The 22,180-nt window shown below is 36.7% G+C and overlaps 1 protein-coding gene across 2 annotated transcripts in view; it reads right to left on the reverse strand.

Moving 5' to 3' along the window:
• Positions 1-873: 873 nt before the first annotated feature.
• Positions 874-22,180, reverse strand: part of LOC110101634 (phosphatidylinositol 4-phosphate 5-kinase 6) — a 37,858-nt gene continuing 16,551 nt past the window's right edge. The window contains exons 9-10 of one of the 2 annotated variants that reach the window (XM_028697599.1): positions 5,880-6,094; positions 874-1,206 (exon numbers count right to left, since the gene is read on the reverse strand). In XM_028697599.1, the coding sequence (XP_028553432.1) occupies positions 1,133-1,206; positions 5,880-6,094 (289 nt within the window). In that variant the 3' untranslated portion in view covers positions 874-1,132. Of the gene's footprint in view, positions 1,422-5,879; positions 6,095-22,180 lie in introns of both variants that reach the window. The other variant, XM_020829609.2, reaches the window with a different exon arrangement.

The following is a 22,180-nucleotide window of genomic DNA, read 5'->3' on the forward strand; positions in this document are numbered from 1 at the left end:
AAAATCATTAGATTTGATCAATTTTCAAATACACTTTAATTTTTCTCTAACATTGCTACCACCAACAAGACCTACCAGGCTACCACCCATAAGTAGGGGTTTAAGTGAGCCATGCCGGCATGCAAGCCAGATCGAGCTCTACTCATTGATGAGCTCACGAGCCGAGCTAATCAAGCTCACAAGCTGAGCTCGAGCTTGTCCATTATGTTAACAAGGATAAATGGTCATTTGAAATCATCAATGACTCATTTCACATGATGTCGGCCTAACATTTATATCCACTGCCCAAAACTCCTTAGATAAAATTCACACAAACATATAATTATATACTACATATATGTTAAAAAAACGTACAGATTATGAGTACTGCCCTTTGAAATTAACATTTACAAGTAAGCTCTTCAATTCCTAACAGTTTACACATACACCATCAAGCAAAACAAATACACCAATATAAACAGAAGCCCCTATTGAAAGTCATGGAGATGACCATATTCTATGGTGTGATCAAAGCTAAAGGTTTCATTTGAGACAAGCTTTCATACTGCTTTTTAAAACAACTTTTTAAAAATTAAATTTAGAAAACAATCCCAAACGAAACCTAAATGTAAAAGTTAAGGCTTCATTTGGGATGGCTTTCTTATTGATTCTTAAAACAGTTATTTAGTATAAAAATTAATTTTTTTTCCTGAAAAACTACTTTAAGAAGCAGTAAAAAAGCCATCACAAACAAAGCCTAAACAAAGCCTAAAAGAACTACCAAAATGGTGGAAATTAAAACTTTCGGAACAAATTTGAGACCAAGGGTCCATTTGGGGCAAACAAAAGCTTTCTTTGTAAAACATAGTTGTAGATTAGTACATGCTTTGAATATAGTTAAGGGCAATATAACTTTATTCCTTGTTTAAAAAAATCAAGCAATAGCTTTTGTACAGCTATCACCTTCTAACATATATGATTGTAAGAAGTGATTTCTCATCACTGACATTTTCAAAAAAAAAAAAAACGCAAGAAAGCTGTGGCAAAAAAATTTGTGGCAGCTTACCAAAAAATTAAAAAGTTGTGAAAAAACTGCCCAATAAAGATTCTAACTAAGCTTTTAAAAGCTGTGGTGTAATGACTTGCTAGTAATTTAAGCATCTTCTACAAAAGCTCGATATATGAAATCCCTGAAACGCTTCGAGTATTGCTTTGGATCTACAGCAGATATGGAGGTGGGATCATACTGGATTGATTTGTAAGCGTGCTCAAGCTTCTTGGTGAGATCATAATCCTGAAGGATGTCAATTATGCCAAAGAAGAGGATTACATCATAGAACTCTCCTGTGGGTTCCCCAATTAGAGAAGACTCGCTTTCAGGGTTTCTAACTATCAGTTCTACTCTAGCTGGCATATTAGCCCCAAGTTTGATTGCAGCACGCCTAAAACCATTTAGGAGAATAAGATATTCAATAACAAATCATTCGGCTTTTTTAATATTGAAGCAATTAAAAATTACTATATGTCTACTCCATGATATACAACAAAAAACGTCAAGTCTTTATCTCATTATGTGGGGTCGGCTACATAAATCCTTTTTCTCTGTTAAAAGTTAAATTCTGATTTAAATCTAATAAAAAAAAGTCATTTCTAATATTTTCCAATCAAGTCTTTTTAGATCTTGCTCTATCTTTCTTAACATAAGTCAATTCTACCATTTTATGTGACCAAACCATTATATGTGTAAAAGATTTTAATGATGTTTTTTAGAAGAAAATTCAGGGTGGGTTTAACCATGCTTGACTGAATGAAGCTAATGACCATTGACAAGTAAATTTTTTTATTTTGTCAAAATAATGGAGAAGGAAGAATATTCAAGTGTTATTTTTGTCCATTATTGTGTACAGAATACTCAATACTTTCAGTATATAAAGATGTACACACTACGCATATGTCAAGTATTTTGATGAAATCTTTAACTAAATTTACAAAGAAACTTCATAGTATTTCCTTAAACATGCTTATAATGAAGTTTGAAATATGCTTATAAATATCAACTTTTATCAAAAAGAGGGGACTATGGAAATTTATTGGCCATTTTTGCTCCCTTTTGTTCCTTGTAAGAGTAAAAGAATTAGCGCTCTCCATTCACAACGTTTATTCATGTTCACAGTGCCTAAATGTCCAATCTCCAAAGAAATTGTGGCCATAATTATTACAAAGCACAACCTTAGCCATATAAGCACTTTAATTGTAAAAATAAAATAATAATCATAATAAAGTTAAGCTTTAATTTGACCGAAAAGTACATGTCCAATCTAATCCTCACACTACTTTCTTTGCAGCCTTCTCAATTTTAACAAAAGAAACACCGATAACCCATATTTTAGATGATTTTGTTTTGTTTTGTTTTAGTAATCTTTAAACTAATCGCGATCAGCAAGGTTGACACAACCAAACATCAGCAGTCATAACCATAGTTGCATAAAAATGATCTCCGAACAAACCATGCTCAAATATTTGCAATGCAGGTATAAAGCAGTCCTATACTTTTTCATCATGTACAGGTCAACAACTACTACTTTCACCAACCTTCCAGCTTGACAAGGGTGTGCTGCCTAAAAGCTTGCCTCTTAATTAGGAAAGGAATTATCTGGTGCATTCTCCTCAAGTTATTACATATAATTATGTTAATTTGACACCTAATTTTCCCTATATATTGGGATGTTTATGAGCTAATTTTATTCCTTAGCTTTCTTTCTATTTTAGACTTACAATTTAGTATAATATTATACCTTTTTCTATTCATTGAAATATGAGAAATGAACTATTCTTCTCCTATGTTTTTCAACATTATTCATAAAAAAAGTTTATGCATAATTTTTGTTATATGTGCAAAGAAATTCTTATATAAAATTGCAAGATAATTCTTTGTTCCAAATAAGGTAGAAGTTGATTCTATAAAAATTAAAATATAAGATTTCTTGCATTATAAGACAACACTTAAATTATTATTTCTTTGAAATAAAAAATTGGCCCTCTTGTTAATTATGGAGAATTATTATGCTTTTTGTGAATAGGTGTATTGTATTTCTTATCACTATTTCTATAACGAAAAAATTATATATGTATGATCCAATGAGTAACAAGAGGGAGAAAAAGATAAAAAAGTTTGATGGTTGTCACTATTACATTATTGTTTTTCCATTTCTCTATCTCTTTCTTGTTACAGGAGAAAGGGTATTATGTAGCACTTCATAAATATTTATTTTCGAGATATTGAGTCCAATTCAGACCGTCCAAATGTGAGGGAGTGGTAGAGTTGTTATTTTGAAGAACAATTCAAATATTTTTTTATATTGAGGGAGTTGAAATTTGCATAATTATTAATACTATTTTATAAGGATTAGATTCTCTGTAACTATCATAATGAATTTATCTTGTGCAGTGACCCATCCATGTCATCCAATGTACTTTGGATGATTGAGATTAATACAATCCAAGGTTTTAAAATTACTCTAGTTTTGAAAAAAGTTAATCTTAACCATCCAAAGTGGATTCGATAATTAGAATGGATAATTGTACTATGGTAAATAAAGAGTATCTGAATCCCTTTTACAAGAACTAATAATTTATTTATTTTTTTCTTCAGGTGGGCTGATGGGAGTTTATATATTGGGGTATGGACTGGCATTGGTATTAGGCAGTATAAGGGGGTTTACTTTTCCTCAGTGTCAGTATCAACTCCAGTGGCCCGTGATCCTCGTGAGGCGATTGCCAATGAACTTGTCAAGTGTCATACTTTCCCAGTTGAAATAATTTCAATCCTCCCCTCTGAGAAGACACTCAACTGGATAGGGGTTGAGGCAGATTTCTTACAAAGGCAAGCACTATAGAGATCAACGATGCCCATTAAGGTGATGCCAGGGCGGTATGGATTAGTAGATGCATCCACAACAACGATGATGATGATGTTGTGGACGCATCTACTGATCCAAACTGCCTTGGCATCACCTTAATGGGCATCGTTGATATCCATAATGCCTACCTTTGTAAGAAATTTGCCTCAACCCCTATCCAGTTCAGTGTCTTCTCAGAGGGGAGGATTGAAATTGTTTCAACTAGAGAAATATGACACTCGACAAGTTCATTGGCAATCGCCTCACGAGGATCACGGGCCACTGGAATGGATACTGACAATGAGGGGAAGTAAACCCCCTTCTGTTGCCCAACACCAATGCCAGTCCATATCCCAATATAGAAACTTCCATCAGCCCATCTGAAGAGAAAAATAAATAAATTAGTAGTTCTTGTAAAAGGGGTTCAAATACTCTTTATTTACCATAGTGCAATTATCCATTCTAATTATCGAATCCACTTTGAATGGTTAAGATTAACTTTTTTCAAAACTAGAGTAATTTTAAAATTTTGAATAGTATTAATCTCAATCATCCAAAATACATTGGATGGCAAGGATGGGTCACTACACAAGATAAATTCATTATAATAGTTATAGAGAATCTAATTTTTATAAAATAGTATTAATAATTATGTAAATTTAAACTCCCTCAATATAAAAAAAATATTTGAATTGTTTTTCAAAATAACAACTCTACCACTCCCTCACATTTGGACGGTATGAATTGGACTCAATAACTCGAGAACAAATAATTATGAAGTGCTACACAATACCCTTTCTCTTGCAACAAGAAAGAGATAAAGAAATGGAAAAACAATAATGTAATAGTGACAACAATCAAACTTTTTTATCTTTTACTAACTCTTGTTACTCATTGGATCATACATATATAATTTTTTCGTTATAGAAATAGTGATAAGAAATACAATACACCTATTCACAAAAAGCATAATAATTCTCCATAATTAACAAGAGGGCCAATTTTTTATTTCAAAGAAATAATAATTTAAGTGTTGTCTTATAATGCAAGAAATCTTATATTTTAATTTTTATAGAATCAACTTCTACCTTATTTGGAACAAAGAATTATCTTGCAATTTTATATAAGAATTTCTTTGCACATATAACAAAAATTATGCATAAACTTTTTTTATGAATAATGTTGAAAAACATAGGAGAAGAATAGTTCATTTCTCATATTTCAATGAATAGAAAAAGGTATAATATTATACTAAATTGTAAGTCTAAAATAGAAAGAAAGCTAAGGAATAAAATTAGCTCATAAACATCCCAATATATAGGGAAAATTAGGTGTCAAATTAACATAATTATATGTAATAACTTGAGGAGAATGCACCAGATAATTCCTTTCCTAATTAAGAGGCAAGCTTTTAGGCAGCACACCCTTGTCAAGCTGGAAGGTTGGTGAAAGTAGTAGTTGTTGACCTGTACATGATGAAAAAGTATAGGACTGCTTTATACCTGCATTGCAAATATTTGAGCATGGTTTGTTCGGAGATCATTTTTATGCAACTATGGTTATGACTGCTGATGTTTGGTTGTGTCAACCTTGCTGATCGCGATTAGTTTAAAGATTACTAAAACAAAACAAAACAAAATCATCTAAAATATGGGTTATCGGTGTTTCTTTTGTTAAAATTGAGAAGGCTGCAAAGAAAGTAGTGTGAGGATTAGATTGGACATGTACTTTTCGGTCAAATTAAAGCTTAACTTTATTATGATTATTATTTTATTTTTACAATTAAAGTGCTTATATGGCTAAGGTTGTGCTTTGTAATAATTATGGCCACAATTTCTTTGGAGATTGGACATTTAGGCACTGTGAACATGAATAAACGTTGTGAATGGAGAGCGCTAATTCTTTTACTCTTACAAGGAACAAAAGGGAGCAAAAATGGCCAATAAATTTCCATAGTCCCCTCTTTGAAACGCTTCGAGTATTGCTTTGGATCTACAGCAGATATGGAGGTGGGATCATACTGGATTGATTTGTAAGCGTGCTCAAGCTTCTTGGTGAGATCATAATCCTGAAGGATGTCAATTATGCCAAAGAAGAGGATTACATCATAGAACTCTCCTGTGGGTTCCCCAATTAGAGGAGACTCTCCTTCAGGGTTTCTAACTATCAGTTCTACTCTAGCTGGCATATTAGCCCCAAGTTTGATTGCAGCCAGCCTAAAACCATTTAGGAGAATAAGATACTCAATAACAAATCATTCGGCTTTTTTAATATGGAAGCAATTTAAAATTGTTGTCTACTCTATGATATACAACAACAAACGTCAAGCCTTTATCTCATTATGTGGGGTCAGTTACATGAATCATTTTTCTTCATTATGTTCTATTAAAAGTTAAATTCTCATTTAAATCTAATAAAGAAATGTCATTTCTAATATTTTATAATCAAGTTTTTTTAGGTCTAATTCTATCTTTCTTAACATAAGTCAAATCTAATGCATCTATTTTCATAACCGGGTTATCGGAAGGCTGCAGTTTTATGTGACCAAACCATTATATGTGTAAAAAATTTTAATGATGTTTTTTAGAAGAAAACTGAATGAAGCTAATGATCCTTGACAAGTAAATTGTTTTTTTTTTTTTTTTTTGTCTGTCAAAATAGTGGAAAAGGAAGAATATTCAAGTGCTATCTTTGTCCATTATTGTGTACAGAATGCTCAGTACTTTTAGTATAAAAAGATGTAAGCAAACACTATGTATATTTCAAGTATTTAAACGAAATCTTTAACTAAATTTACAAGAAATTTCATAGTATTTCCTTAAACATGTTTGTATGAAGTTTGAAATATGCTTATAAATATCAACTTTTATCAAAAAGAGGGGACTATGGAAATTTATTGGCCATCTTTACTCCCTTTTGTTCCTTGTAAGAGTAAAAGAATTAACGCTCTCCATTCACAACATGTATTCATGTTCACAGTGGCCATAATTATTACAAAGCACAACCTTAGCCATATAAGTACTTTAATTGTAAAAATAAAATAATAATAATAATAAACCTAAACTTTAATTTGACCCAAAAGTACATGTCCAATCTAATCCTCACACTACTTTCTTTGAAGCCTTCTCCATTTTAACAAAAGAAACACCATTAACCCATATTTTAGCTTATTGCTTTGTTTTAGTAATCTTTAAACTAATCGCAATAAGCAAGGTTGCCACAACCAAACATCAGCAGTCATAACCATAGTTGCATAAAAATGATCTCCGAACAAACCATGCTCAAATATTTGCAATCCAGGCATAAAGCAGTCCTATACTTTTTCGTCATGATACTTCACTAATGTTGCCACCTTTCCTGTTACTGCTCAAACTGCCTCTCCTTCCGTTTTTTTTAAAAAAAGAAGAAATATGTTAAACTGAGTTTGCCTGAATTGTTAAAGTTGATCCATCTTCCCCCTTAAGACACCCTCTTCTCTTGCAGACCATCCTTTTCTACTAAACTTAATAAAAAGCTCTAGCTTTAAGGACAATGACTTCAAGTCAAGGTTTTTATAATTTATCAAGACAAGGTCTCCAAATCTTTGTAACCTGAAAAATTGTATTAAAGCTTGTGTTGATGTCCAAATCTTTGCAACCTCTACAGAAATAACTAAACTCTATTGTATGACCTACCCGGTACACCGTGCTTTCACCTCAACAAGTTTTATTGTTCTAATAATAGAAACTCTCACCAATGACGGGATATAACCTGGAACTAATTGACTTTATTGCATTTTTTTTCATGCACAAACTAAATCTATAATTACTAAAGTTGTATTGTGTATGTATGCATGGACATTCTGTTGTCAACATGGCCACTTGATCATTACACTTCATGAAAGGGATGCATATGAAATGCATGAAACAGGAATCAATGTCGTGTCTGAGTGGCTGATAAATGTAGAGAAGCAAATTTTGGGATTCGAAACTGAGATCTTCGCATCTTAATGGAAGGAAACCTAAATAGTAGTTTAAGCCTTCTCTCTAATCATTTTTAGTTCATATAAGCCTAGTTTTTATTATTTAGCTAATTCGATATTTCTATAATCACTTTCATAGCATATTTACTGTGCACTTGGCATTTCACCATGAATAAGTATTGCTATAATATTAAACCATCACAATGCTTATAGCATCAGGTATGATAAGTTATGCTGGCCGGCATCATTCACATTATCATCAGAATTGGAACTACAGAAGTTATGATTCACATCAATTTCAGGATGTTGATAATACAGTAATACTAATGTTTCTTGAAATATTAAAAAAATATACTTGGTAAATAATAAGATAACTGGACATATAACCAATCCATATAAAAGCCATAAAAGCATTCACTTCAAATGCATTGAAGCATTATTTTATGCCATCTGATTTACAGTAATATGAAAATGTCGTTTATATTATGTCAATTTTACCATTTTTATTATCATATCATTTCTTGAAATTTTCAACAAAGCAAACCAATCATAGGGATCTTAAGGATTTCGACTAAGCTTCATTCTTAGTAGTAGTTCAAATAATTAAATATTTTTAATGAATGTCCTAATATTCACCTCATTCTCGCTTCCTTACTTCCCTTTGCCTTTTCAAAAATCTTGCAATTCGAAACGATTTGAATCTCTGATAAATTCGAAGTAAGTTAAATCAAAATAAATTATATATCACTCATCTCCATTTTAAATTTTAAACAATATTTTATAGTTTTAGATACTAAAAATTGTGCTTGGATCTATCATCTATGCAATGTTAACTTCTCATACTCATTATTTCGACAATTCTTATAAATTAACTCTTGTATTTTGTTATTTCTTAACGTTTCTCACCTGTCCTTCTAAGCTTCACCCTGGTTTCAATCTTGCATTTCGGTTAAGCTCACGCCACTTGCAATCTAGAAATTTTCAATTCTTCTTACTTTCAAACATTTGCAATTTTTAAAAAAATTTCATTAATTCAGTTTGGAGAAATTTATAATAATTATAATTTACATATCGTATTCTTGTTAGCATTTAGCCATCTGATCTCCACAGTGGCATTATAGCTTCTATTATGTCGATTTTCCTATTTTCATTGTCATTTACATTCTTGAAATTCTTCCAAAACAAACCAATCCAACATATCCTAAAGATTTCAACTATACTTCACTAATACTAGGAATTTAATGATTAAATGATTTGGTTAACCTAAATTATTCTATTATTAATGTTTTCTGATTTGTTAAAACCGGATCAATATAAAAACAACAATATTCCCTGATAAGAACATCAATTTGTATAGGTATAACCAAGTAATATTTTATCCTCCCATCCTTCAACGTAAATCGTATGAATAATTCTTGTAAAAAAGGATTACTTATTTGCGTAAAGATCAAAATCATGTTTGCTTAACAATGAATTTACAACTTCAAAATTAACTTGTGATGCATTACTTGTGAGGACTTAGTTCCCTTGATATAGTTTACATACATACTAATCAAGCATTGTGGTACATAACCTTACAATAAAAAAATTAACATCCACCACCTATGTACAAATTTACCATCTTATTATAATCATAACAACAACAACATCAAGCCTTTATCCCACTATGTGGGGTCAACTCTATGAATCATTTTTCTCCATTGTGTCATGTTAATAGTTAAATTGTCATTTAAATCTAATAAATAAAGGCCATTTCTAATATTTTCTAGCCAAGTCATTTTAGATCTACCGCTACCTTTCTTAACATAAGCAAATCTAATACATCTACTTTCCGAACCGAGTCATCAAAAGACCCTTGTTTTGTGTGAACAAACCATCTAAGACGACTCTCTCCAATCTTATCATCCACTGGAGCTACTCCAACTGATGAGGACATCATCAGCGATTTCGACACGTGTACCATCGAAGACGCCGGAGATTGACGATCACGATTAGGAGTTTTATTTTTGGGTCATTTTATGTAGTAGTTTATTTTATTTTTCAGTTTTACGGTTTTACCCTTATGGGTTGTCTTTTGATATTTTCGCCCCGAGGGCATTTATGTATTTTTAGTTTTGTTTCATTTTGGCCTATTTATAGGAGGCCTCATGCATTGTATGAGAGGATGAATATTGAAAAGAAAATTTGATGTTTGGATCTCTTTGTGAGTTCTAGAGTTCTCTTTGTGAGTTCTCAAGTGAGGAAAGCCTAGGAGAGGCTCCACCCGAAGTACCCAACAGCCACCTTGGTGAGCTCTTGGTTTTATTTTCTATTTTTCTTTGTTGTTTTACCCTTTCCTCATCAACCCTCATCTACCTGACCATATTTTCCCCTTCATCCCGCCTCCCTGCAGCCGTCCCCACCAAAAGCCCCCAGAAAACCCGCCGACTCACCCCCCCGCGCCCCTCCTTGCCGCCGGCCATGCCTGCCGCCGGCCCAGCCAGCCCACCGTCTCCCCCCTGACCCGGCTCCTCTTCCCTGGAATTCCGGACTGTTTTGGCGGCTGTCAGGCCACCCGGAGGCCTTTGTGTGCTGCCCAAGAGCTTCATTTTGCTGTTTAGAGAAACCAGTCCAAAGATACTTGCTGCCCACTCGCCAGAGATCATCAAACTGCTGTCCCAAGGAAGCTAGAGGTTGCATGTTGCTGTCTACGACTAATACTACCGTCCATCCGAGTGGCCACGCTTGCATTGTTCATCAACTCCTCCCTCTCCGAATAGCTTTCCCGTGGATAGTATTGTAAGCTCCCTCTTCCTCATGGCGATCACGTTAGTGTTGCTGACATCTTTCTTCTGCTAACCGCAAGAGAGCTTGAGTGAGGGAAACTCAAGGTGACTTTTCTAAATATTAACCCGAAGCAAGCATAGTTCATTACATAAGTGTTGTCTTAGCCATTCCAACTCACCTAAGTGTTTAGGCCACTAACTACATTTGAAAACTTTGCTGTCCAGCTCGTTTCCTGCACCATTTAGGGACTTTTAGGTGCCCTTAAACCCTTGTTAAGTTGCTGCCCCCACTCTACACTCAACCCCAAACACTTTGACAACTTACGCCATTGTGTAGGTTGCTGTCCACCCCATTCCAACAGCATATAGAGGCCTTAGGACCATCTTACCCTAGCGTTTAGGTGCTGCCCACATCCCAAAATCCATCCTATACACCTAAACTTCTTCACCAACTATTATGGTTTGCTGTCCACACATTTGCTGCACCCAATAGTGAGTCTAAGTGAGCCTAACTTGGTGTCTAAGTGATGTATCATGCGCCCATTCTTCTTTAAGCTTCACTTAGCACTTTCCAATGAACTCGATAGGATTTCAAAAGAGGTTAGACGACCTAGTTAATCTTGTAGGCTCGCTAACGAAAACCACCAATGAGGAACTTGTTGACTCTCCCCACTCTAGGTACATGCCCCAGTCAGTCAATCATGTTAGTCGGAGGATGCCCCACTTTTCTTATCAACCTAGACCTGAGTTTAAGCCACAACGACCTCACTTTGAGTCACCTTACCGTCTACCACCCTTTGATGGTTCCTCGGACCCTTACCACTTTAGGGAATGGGCGAGACAACTAGATGACTATTTTGAATCATGTCATATCCTTGAATCCCACCAGCTTAGCATCGCTAAATATCACCTCAAAGGTCGAGCTCTTCAATTTTGGATGAAATTGGAAGATCATAGAGAGTCTCGCGGTGAGTACCTTACTTGGAAAGACATGAGAAGAGAGCTTAATTTGAAATACCAACCCTCTACTAGCGACCGTCATCTAGAGCATCACCCTACCTCTTTTGTTGGGACAAACCTTGGACATCACTATAGTCGAAACCAACCTTCATTTAATAACATCAGGATTGCTGCCCCACCTTGTAGGTCTTCACCTAACCTTAATGGCCGATCCTCTATTGGGTATTCTGATAGATCAACCACTTATGACTCCCCATTGAGACCCACTTCTAGCAATCCCAGTCAACCTTTAGCCTCCCCAGTCCCTGACCCTGCGAGTATAAGTTTAATAAAGAAATGCATTAAGAAGAAGAGGTCCCCTGAACCCGAGACTGAGTGCATCCATTTTGTGGATGCTAATGATATCACTAATAACGAAGAATTCTTTGAGGATGAAACTAAAGAGATTGAATCAGACTCCCAGAATGACTTAAACCCTGAGCTAGGAAAGTTAGAACCTGTAAACGTCGACACCTTAACCCACCCCGATCCTAGTCTCCTCGAGGATAAGTCCATGGACAGAGTATGCCTGGAAGATAAGAATATGATCTTGAAAGAAGCCAATTTGGCCTTGAACACATTGAATTTAAATTCGGAAGATCCTGATTTAGTCGTATTACCTACTGAGTTGACTTTGGAGAATCATGATGGTAATAGTCTCGAGGCGAAAGTGGCTCAACGACACGTTCTACCTGATTTAATTCCCGATTTAATTGACCCTAAACCCATTTATCCTGATTCTATTGAGCATAGAACTATGACTTCAGAAGATACTGATTTGGGTCTGAAAATTTTTGAGCCGAATTTGAGTAATAAATCTCCTTTTGATTTATTGAAGTCTAGTTTAGGAGTGACTCATCTAGAGTTACAATTTAACGAGTGTGTCTTTCTTGATTGGACTTATCTCTCCATTCCTTGTACCGACAATAACGTTAGAGAGAGTCTTAGCCGATGCTTTAATGTCACCACTCTAACTGTTGTGCCCTCTTTTGATAGGAATACCTTACCCCATTTCTTGAGTCTCATACCTGCTGGTGACTCTTTGGATTATCCCCTTATGGTTTTGAGTCAGGACCCATCTTCTTATCATATCCATGACTCCTCCAAGATGTTCTCTTTAGTCTTGTCCTCCCCTGTTAAGGACCTCCCCTCTCCTAGTTGGATGAATTTGATAGATTACACTGCTACCCCTAGGAGACTAACCTCGACCCTAGCTGAAATTTTATATGGAAGTGACTTAGTAGCTAAGGATGTCTTTATTGCTCCCCCTAAACCAATTCCCTTAAATTTGGAAACTTTAAGTCCCCTCATTTTAGGTTTAACCCATCGTTATGCTTATCTATGTGTGCTTGTGAGTCTGTGTGTTTGCATGTTCGGTTCCTGTCAAGCTTGTCTCTGTTTAAAGCTTTGGTGTAAGTCCCAAGTCTTGTCATTCATCATGCACATCGGGTTTGTCGCATCAGCATTTGCATCTCTCATTCAGGAATTGCACAATGAGATTAATAAGAAAATTGAGCTAAGAAATGTTAATTATAAGCTTAATGCTGGTCATGAGAAAATATTTAAAGAATACAAAGTTGGTGATTTTGTGATGGCGCGGATTCGTCCAGAACGATTTCCTCAAAGAGCCGTTAAGTTACATGCTCGAAGCGTTAAGTTACTATTTGCTTCTTAATGAAGAAGAAGAACTTCTATGAAATGAAAGAGTCTCCACGGGCGTCGGATATCATGAAAGAAGTGAATTTTGAACATCCTCTAAGCTAATGGTATCCCTACCATACAACATGGTGTCACGGAAGTGCTTAAAAGAGGGGAAAAATAACAACAAAACTTGATCCTCATCATCAACCATCACATCTATATTCATCCCTAATTCAGATGTGACTTCATGGCTTCTTGCATGCGAAGCAAGTACAATCTCTGCTTAAGATCCAGTTTGTTATTGTCGCCACCCTACACTAAGAAAACTGAAGTGATTTCAACTTGGCCTTACTATGTAAGTGGCTATAGAAGCTTGCGGCTCAAGAGGAGGGACTATGGACACATGTTATCCAGCAGAAGTACTATAGGAGAGAGAGAGTATGGGACATTACCCCCAGGACCAGCTCCAACATTTCTTTTTTTGTGGAGAGGCATCTTGCAAGCTACAAATATTCTCCGGGTTGGCTCAGATTTTAGTCTTGGAGATGGAAGCAAGATTTTGTTCGATAGGTGGTGTGATGGTGTTAAGCTGGAGGAGATGTTCCCCTTCATTGCCAGGATAGCTTCAGATAGTTGTTGTGTGGTTGCGGATGTCTTTCAAGACTCTCCTACTGAAGGTAGCTGGTGCCCGAGATTTAGAGGAGGCAATTTCAAAGTGCTCAGCTTTGTTGGAAAATCACAGGACGGTGGGGTGAACAAGGAGACCTTTTAAAATAATTTCAAAAATAAACAGTAATGCCTATGTGCTAGACCTTTCTGAAGGTTTCAACATTAATCCTACGTTTAATATTGAAGATCTTGTAGCCTTCGAGGGACCAGAGTTTAGCCCTATCAATCCACTATATAATGAGCCTTTTGTGAACCTTCCCAGTGAGAACCCCAGCCTACCTCCACTCCTCAATTTGCCATATTTACCCAATACAGAAATATTGAAGCAATACTTGATCATCTCCACTAAAGAAGGTGGGTGCTAAAGGTACATAGTTCATTGGAAAGGGAAATCGGAGTTGGGGGAGACAGAGGACATGTTGTTTGATCAGGAGGAGTTGCAGTGAGTGGACCCCGTCTTACTAGAGTGGTACGAGAGCTCTACAGATGATTCCTCGACGGGGTCGAGTTTTCTCCCACCTGGGGAGAATGATGAGGACATCGTCAGCGATTTCGACACGTGTACCATCGAAGACGCCGGAGATTGACGACCACGATTAGGAGTTTTATTTTTGGGTCATTTTATGTAGTAGTTTATTTTATTTTTCAGTTTTACGGTTTTACCCTTATGGGTTGTCTTTTGATATTTTCGCCCCGAGGGCATTTATGTATTTTTAGTTTTGTTTCATTTTGGCCTATTTATAGGAGGCCTCATGCATTGTATGAGATGATGAATATTGAAAAGAAAATTTGATGTTTGGATCTCTTTGTGAGTTCTAGAGTTCTCTTTGTGAGTTCTCAAGTGAGGAAAGCCTAGGAGAGGCTCCACCCGAAGTACCCAACAGCCACCTTGGTGAGCTCTTGGTTTTATTTTCTATTTTTCTTTGTTGTTTTCCCCTTTCCTCATCAACCCTCATCTACCCGACCATATTTTCCCCTTCATCCCGCCTCCCTGCAGCCGTCCCCACCAAAAGCCCCCAAAAAACCCGCCGACTCACCCACCCGCGCCCCTCCTTGCCGCCGGCCATGCCTGCCGCCGGCCCAGCCAGCCCACCGTCTCCCCCCTGACCCGGCTCCTCTTCCCTGGAATTCCGGACTGTTTTGGCGGCTGTCAGGCCACCCGGAGGCCTTTGTGTGCTGCCCAAGAGCTTCATTTTGCTGTTTAGAGAAACCAGTCCAAAGATACTTGCTGCCCACTCGCCAGAGATCATCAAACTGCTGTCCCAAGGAAGCTAGAGGTTGCATGTTGCTGTCTACGACTAATACTACCGTCCATTCGAGTGGCCACGCTTGCATTGTTCATCAACTCCTCCCTCTCCGAATAGCTTTCCCGTGGATAGTATTGTAAGCTCCCTCTTCCTCGTGGCGATCACGTTAGTGTTGCTGACATCTTTCTTCTGCTAACCGCAAGAGAGCTTGAGTGAGGGAAACTCAAGGTGACTTTTCTAAATATTAACCCGCGGATTATTGTTAAAGTGCATTCGTCATTACTCGCATGTTTGTTATTGTTTTAAATTGTTTTGCCTAATGAGTTTGTAACAATGCCTAAGCAACTCTGCAATTGAGATCTCTTTAAATCATTAATTGTGACTCGTTAATCTTTATATTGACGTACTTACTCAATTGTCTTATTATGTCTCCGTGCACTTCCGATATTATTACTATTACACTCCATATATTCAACTTTAGATTTATAATCATAACAAAATAAATAATAATAATAATAATAATAAATTATTAGCTGACAAAGGAATTTGTACCATATCAATTATATATTATTGATTCATTCCTCAAGTTTTTAGAGCTATTGGGGAACATTCAGGCTCTGGCCGTGACCATAATTTAGTGGTATTATTTGGCAACAAAAACACCTAGTCAGAGGGCTCCGGTCATAATCGTTTACCTTTGATGTCATTTGGTGATGAAACCACTAATTATAGGACATGTGACACGTCATTACTGAGAATAGATGATTTGAGAATGAATCATAGTGATATTTTCGACTGAACACTCGCTCTTTGTGAGCTAAAGTGATTTTAAAATTATCCACATTGACAAACCGTTGTGGAGAATGGATGAATTTTTTCTTTAAGTTATTAGGTGATTTATTTCATCTTAAATATCTTAATTTTTGTGATTTTTTATTTTTTAAACTTTTATTAAAATCAAAGCCCCATAATAATAAATTTTAAGACTTAGGGGCATTGAAAAGATAGAGAACCTCCGTTTGAGATTTTCAGTCAAAACGAACATCATCAGGGTTTATAGATAATTTCATTTCATTAGTCGAACCTTGTCGACTATGTTTGTTTGCCAACAGAAGATCGGGTTCATTTCCAAATTTTCGGTGTTATCGTAAATATATCGGAACCGAGAGTATATATCTTAATATATGAATTTTATTCATAAAAGACCTTGAATGTCTAATATGAACTTATAAAATTAAATACTTCGATTAATTCAACAATCGTTGATTTCAAAAGTTTATATTTTGGTGATGAATTTTTCTTGTAAATAGCCTTGAAAGTCTAATATGAACGTATACAATCAAATACTCTGGTCGACACTATGATCGTATATCTGTTTGTTGGATCAAATAATGTCAACTCTGGTCCATACAAAGAGGATGATCGAATTTGAACATAAGTTCACTTTTGACCCACGCAACATCCTCAAGCGTCACATGTGTACATATATCACGCTCGTCGGGGTCCATGTGAGTGGTTTAAATTTTCAATTTAAATGATATGTGTGTATGTCAGCATACTTATACAATATATTTTGTACGTTTGAAAATTCATTCATTATTTCTTTAGTCTGCACATCATCCTCAAACGTCATGTATAAGTCACGTGCGTCGGGGCCCATACGGTAACATGGATTAGAGTGCATTTTGCATAATGCACATTTGTATATGCATTTGTATTGTTATTTTGTGTATGTTTACACAATTACATATTTGCGTGCTTCATTATTTGAACAACTAGGGTTATGTTAGGTTTTGGAAGAGGAAGAAGTGAAGGAGAGAAGAAATAAGGGAGAAATGGAGGAGAAAATGGAGAAAGAAGAAGATGAAGAAAAAGGAGAGAATGGAAGGATAAGAGAAGAGAAAGAAGAGGTGGAGGAGGTGGTTACCTTCATGCGGCTTGGAGTGGTGGTTGGCGGTTGAGGCGCATGAGAGGGGGGTCGAGTTCCTTGTGTGAGTGAGAGTGATCATGAGTGAGGGGGGGAACCGACTGGGTGAGTGGAATGGACATCACCTCCAAGTATCAGCTTTGGTTGAGGATTATGATTGGCTAGTTGTTTCCCTATGTCTTCTTTATAAACAGATTGTTTTCCTTTATCAGCATTATATGCCATTTATTTTCTGTTATCAACACTGAAAGAGAACGTGGAATGGTCTTCAATCTTCCAAGTGTCTGGAGTTCTACCTTTTTTTGAATTTATCTAAGTGGCCTTTAGATTTTGATATATTTAATTTTTCAAACTTTGTCATTAGTAGGTCCTAAAATGTGATGATAAAAGTCATATATAAGAATGGTAACATCTTATTATCGATGTTTTTCATTAACAGTTGAGCAATATGCTCATCTTCTAATTGTTGCTCATATTTTGTGCTCAAATTACGCCAGTGAATTATTTATTTAGTCACTTACTCGTCTATTCTCCACTTCTCCAAGGCAAGATCAATAATAGTGGCAAATCTCTCCACGAACAAAGTTTCTAATTCTGCAAACGTCTTGACAAAATTATTTGGGAGCTCAACATACCACTAGAAACCAATCGACGTTAAACTGTTGATGAATTGTCGAAAGAGTGGAGCATCAACACCTCCTATATTACCACTGGTGGCCTTAAATTGGGTCAAGTGCTCTTTGGGGTTATCGTTACCACTGAATGTGTTAAACTTCAGAACAAAATACCCTATTGAGTTCGGCACCTGATCATATTCAGCAGGATATGAACGACTAAGGGTGCAACCAAGTTAAGTCGACTCGCGAGCTGGCTCGGGTTCAACTCATTAACAAGCTCACGAGCGAGCTTTTCTAGCTCACGAGTCAAGCACGAGCATAATTTTGAGCTCGTTGTATAATTGAGCTCGAGTTTGATCCAAACAAAACTCGGCTCGATTACTCTCATGCCAGCTCAGATGCCTAACGTAAAGGTGGGCGGGATCACGAAATATTGTGTAAAAAGGCGGGATCGCCATATGGGAATGCTAAATCACAGGCGTGCTAGAACGCGAGCTTGATTTTGTGATGCAGGACAGGGTTTGATTGCAGGACTCCGGGCACAAGACGCGGGACAAACTCGGATGAAATTCGAACGTGAGCGTGAGCAAAAGGAGTTCATACTCTAGCGTGCACGGGCGGAGTTCAGAAGCGGGCATGACGAAGCTTGAATGAGTCACTCGACAAGCTCGTTTCAATGGCACGAATCGAGCTCAAGCTCGCCTTCTGAGCTCGATATTTGGCTCGCGAGTCAAGCTCGAGTTAGGCCTGACTCAAGCTCGACTCGACTCATTTGCACCCCTTTGAACAGCCTTTGTTCACCAATTTTTATGCTTGATCTGAAGTTATAACAGCCTTAATATTCCCATTGATGATTATCTCCAACTGTGCCATTGTCAGCGGCTCGGACGTGTTTGCCACATTTTGAGGAGTCGGCTGGCAAACCAAATGTCATTCTCAATTCCTCCTTCATGTGAACATCGCACTCCCAATAGTTGGGGTGCTAGATGAGATGGCGGATTAGCAAGACCACTACTTGCCGCTTGATAATTTGTTTGTTGTATAGGTGTAGGATTGGCAGCCACATTTCTCTGCATCATCAACTCGATCATTTTGGCATTTAACTGAGTTATTTCTTTATCATTCGCCTTCATATGAAGTTGCATCTACCTTTATGCTTCTCCTAACATATTAGCGTCAGCGAACAAATGATTCTCTTCAAATTCTCTGAAGAATCGACATCTCTACTAGCGGTGGATCCAACCCCATACTACTGCTGGTATACTCGCAAAAGTGGTGGCTCATCATCATGTCCCACCATATAGACCACTTTAACCTCCATGGTCTCTTTGTCATCTTCTCGTGCTCGGACCTTTTAGCGGCGCTGCCACTTAATCTTCGGTTCATTACTTGGCACAAAAAAACTCTTCGATCCGTGGGTTGTGCTATAAGCTAGCTTCTTCTTTATGTGAGATTGATAAACGATGGGATCCACTGGAGAATTCTCCAGAGTGTCAACCATCGAGCTGATTGTCGTCATGGACCTTCTTTTGACCCATTTCTGATGGCTTTTATTAGAGATGCCAGATTTCTGGGAGGCTGCACCAGATGTCACACTCGTAGTTATTCTCTTTGCAAATCTCCTTACCCTTCCACTGAGCCCTTTCGACGACAGATTCTTGGACAAGCGGTCCAAGTGTCACGCCCTAATGTTCTTCCTGTGGAGCTAACTTCACTTTTCTTTGAGTCACCAAAGGCGGCAACACTCTTGGTGGGGTTTTCTTGGCCTAAATCACCAATGACCTTTGGAACTTCTTTTTCATTACAACCTTCAAAATTCTGTAGACTCTGGCGAATAGAGTCTTAGACTCTTTTTTCTTCTGGGAAATTGGGGCTTGAGGTTGTAGCTCCCATAATGATTATTTCAGCTCACTAATGGAGTTGTTTCTTTTCACCCATTTTAAATTTGAGTATTTATTTCGGGTAGGAATGTTAGCCTCCTGCTCCAAAGCTGGGAGCGTTGATGGGCGGATGAGTAGTGATTCCTGAGCTCGTAGCTCTTCATTCTTCTTCCTTCTCTGCCTCATTGATAACTTTTCTCCAAATAAGGAAGCTTCAGCGTCATATCCTTCCAGGTGCAAAAGGCTTGTTTGGCAAGGCAATGGTGTTGACAGGCACTACAAAAATTTGTTTTGTCGGCCCTGACCCTTCTTATTGTCGGGGCTTCAAAATTTAACAACCTTTTGAAAACTGAGACCCTCTTATGGGGGAAACTCAATGACAATAACAACTAACTGGTTGTGGTGGCGGATGCATGCGACGAGCAGCAACGTTAGCAGCGTGAAGCCTACTGTCAAGCCCTTCAATATCAATGATGTATACAAGAACAACAACATCCCTTATAATAGCGGTAGAGAATTGCATCCCACCAAATTAAATGGTGGTACCAGAGTCTCTGGTGTTAATGACAGCATTTGTCAGCTGAATGCTGGCTTTGGCACCGCGTCCCAATTGGACGGTGAAATAAGTGTTCTGGATGTCCATTCTACACAAAATGAAAGATTTGGATTATTAATCAGAATTTCATATATTACCCCACACTTTCAAAACATAGGGAGTCGACAAAATGAAATAATTGTTTAGAGAATTTTTAATGAGTTCAATTAAATATTTTTTCATTTTATGAATGATATTTAAATATGCACTCATTAAATTTTGTTGTTACTATAGCTTAAATATATGATTAGCTAAAAATGTAAAGAGAAACATCCCCAGCAGAGATGTCAGAAATCTGTAAGCTCCGAAAATTCGTGCCCCAGTCTCTGCGACCCCTTTCTTTTTTTGTTGACGGCAAGAAGAGTTTTAATGAGTTTAGGTTACGTGATAAATTTTTAGAAGGCGGGTTGAGTTTCTAGATAAGACACTACTCGGAGATTTCGCCCGCATTTTGCGATGACTTTATTATCCAAGTTCTGATTTCCTATAGGTGCAAGCCCCTATAGTTAATTACCCCTCCCGATAATGAAAGAAAACTTTAGATTAAGGCTAGTCGTTGAACAAGTACGTAGCAAACAGTGTATAAGAACAGAAGAATTACATATTAAAAATTGAAATTTATCACCACGCACTTAAAAGCGGATGCTGGGGGTGATGATGAATCCTATCAAGATCCCATGGTTACATCGTCCTGGGCCATCACGGCCCCTAATCTACTTATTCAGAGGAGATAGTCGATCAAAACTGACCGAAGGATCCTTGTCGGTAATCATGAGTTGTTTCATCCGATGATACCAAATAGACTTTGGGTGAATACTTGCCAAAGTGGACATATTTGAGCCCACATTAGCTAACAAGGAATTTGTCCCTATTAATTATATTTTATTGATTCATTACTCAAAGTTTTAGAGTCAATGGGGAACATATGGACTCTGGCCATGACAATAATTTAGTGGTACCATTTGGCAGCAAAATCACCCTATCAGAGGACCCTGGGCATAACCATTTACCTTTGGTGTCATTTGGCAATAAAACAACCGGTTATAAGACAAGTGACACATCCTTACTAGCAAGAAATAATTTGAAAATAAATCCTAACGATATTCTTGATTGAACATTCGCTCTTTGTGAGTTGAAGTGATTTCCAAATTTATCCGCCTTGATAAATCGTTGCGAAGACTAGATGAAATTTTGCTTTAAGTTATTAGGAGTTTTATTTCATCTTAAATATAATAATTTTTATGATTTTTTTCTTTAAATTTTTATTAAAATCAAAGTCCAATAATGATAAATTTTAAGACTTATGGGCATTTAAAAAATAGATAACCCACCAATTGAGATTTTCATTCAAAATAATCGTCATCGAGATTTATGGCTAATTTTATTTCATTAGTCGAACCTCGTCGACTCTATTTTTTTTATCGAAAGAAGATCGGGTTCAGCTCCGAATTTGTGTTATCATAAATATAACATAACAGAGAACATATATTTTAATATATGAATTTTATTCATAAAAGACTTTGAAATTATAATATGAACGTATAAAATTAAATACTTTGATTAATTCAACAAGAATTGGTTCCGAAAGATTATATTTTGGTGAAAATTTCTTGTAAAAGGCTTGAAAGTCTAATATGAATGTATAAAATCAAATACCCCGGTCAACACTACGATTGTGTATTTGTACGTTGGTTCAAGTCGTGTCAACTCCGGTCCATTCAAAGAGGAAGATCAGACTTGAACTTAAATTCACTTTTAATTGACATAGCATCCTCAGATGTCACGTGTGTACATAAATCACGCTCGTCAGGGCCCATGCAAGTGGTTTAAATTTTCAATTTAAATGATATTGATGTGAATGTTAGCGTACTCATATAATATATTTTATACTTTTGAAATTTCATTCACAATTTTTTTAGTCCGCACAATATCCTCAAACGTCACATATATGGCACGCTCGTCGAGGTCCATGCGATAACAATGTCCCCATCAGATATGCAT

This window comes from Dendrobium catenatum, unplaced genomic scaffold (assembly GCF_001605985.2).
Source record: "Dendrobium catenatum unplaced genomic scaffold, ASM160598v2 fragScaff_scaffold_976, whole genome shotgun sequence".
NCBI classification, from domain to species: Eukaryota; Viridiplantae; Streptophyta; class Magnoliopsida; order Asparagales; family Orchidaceae; genus Dendrobium; species Dendrobium catenatum.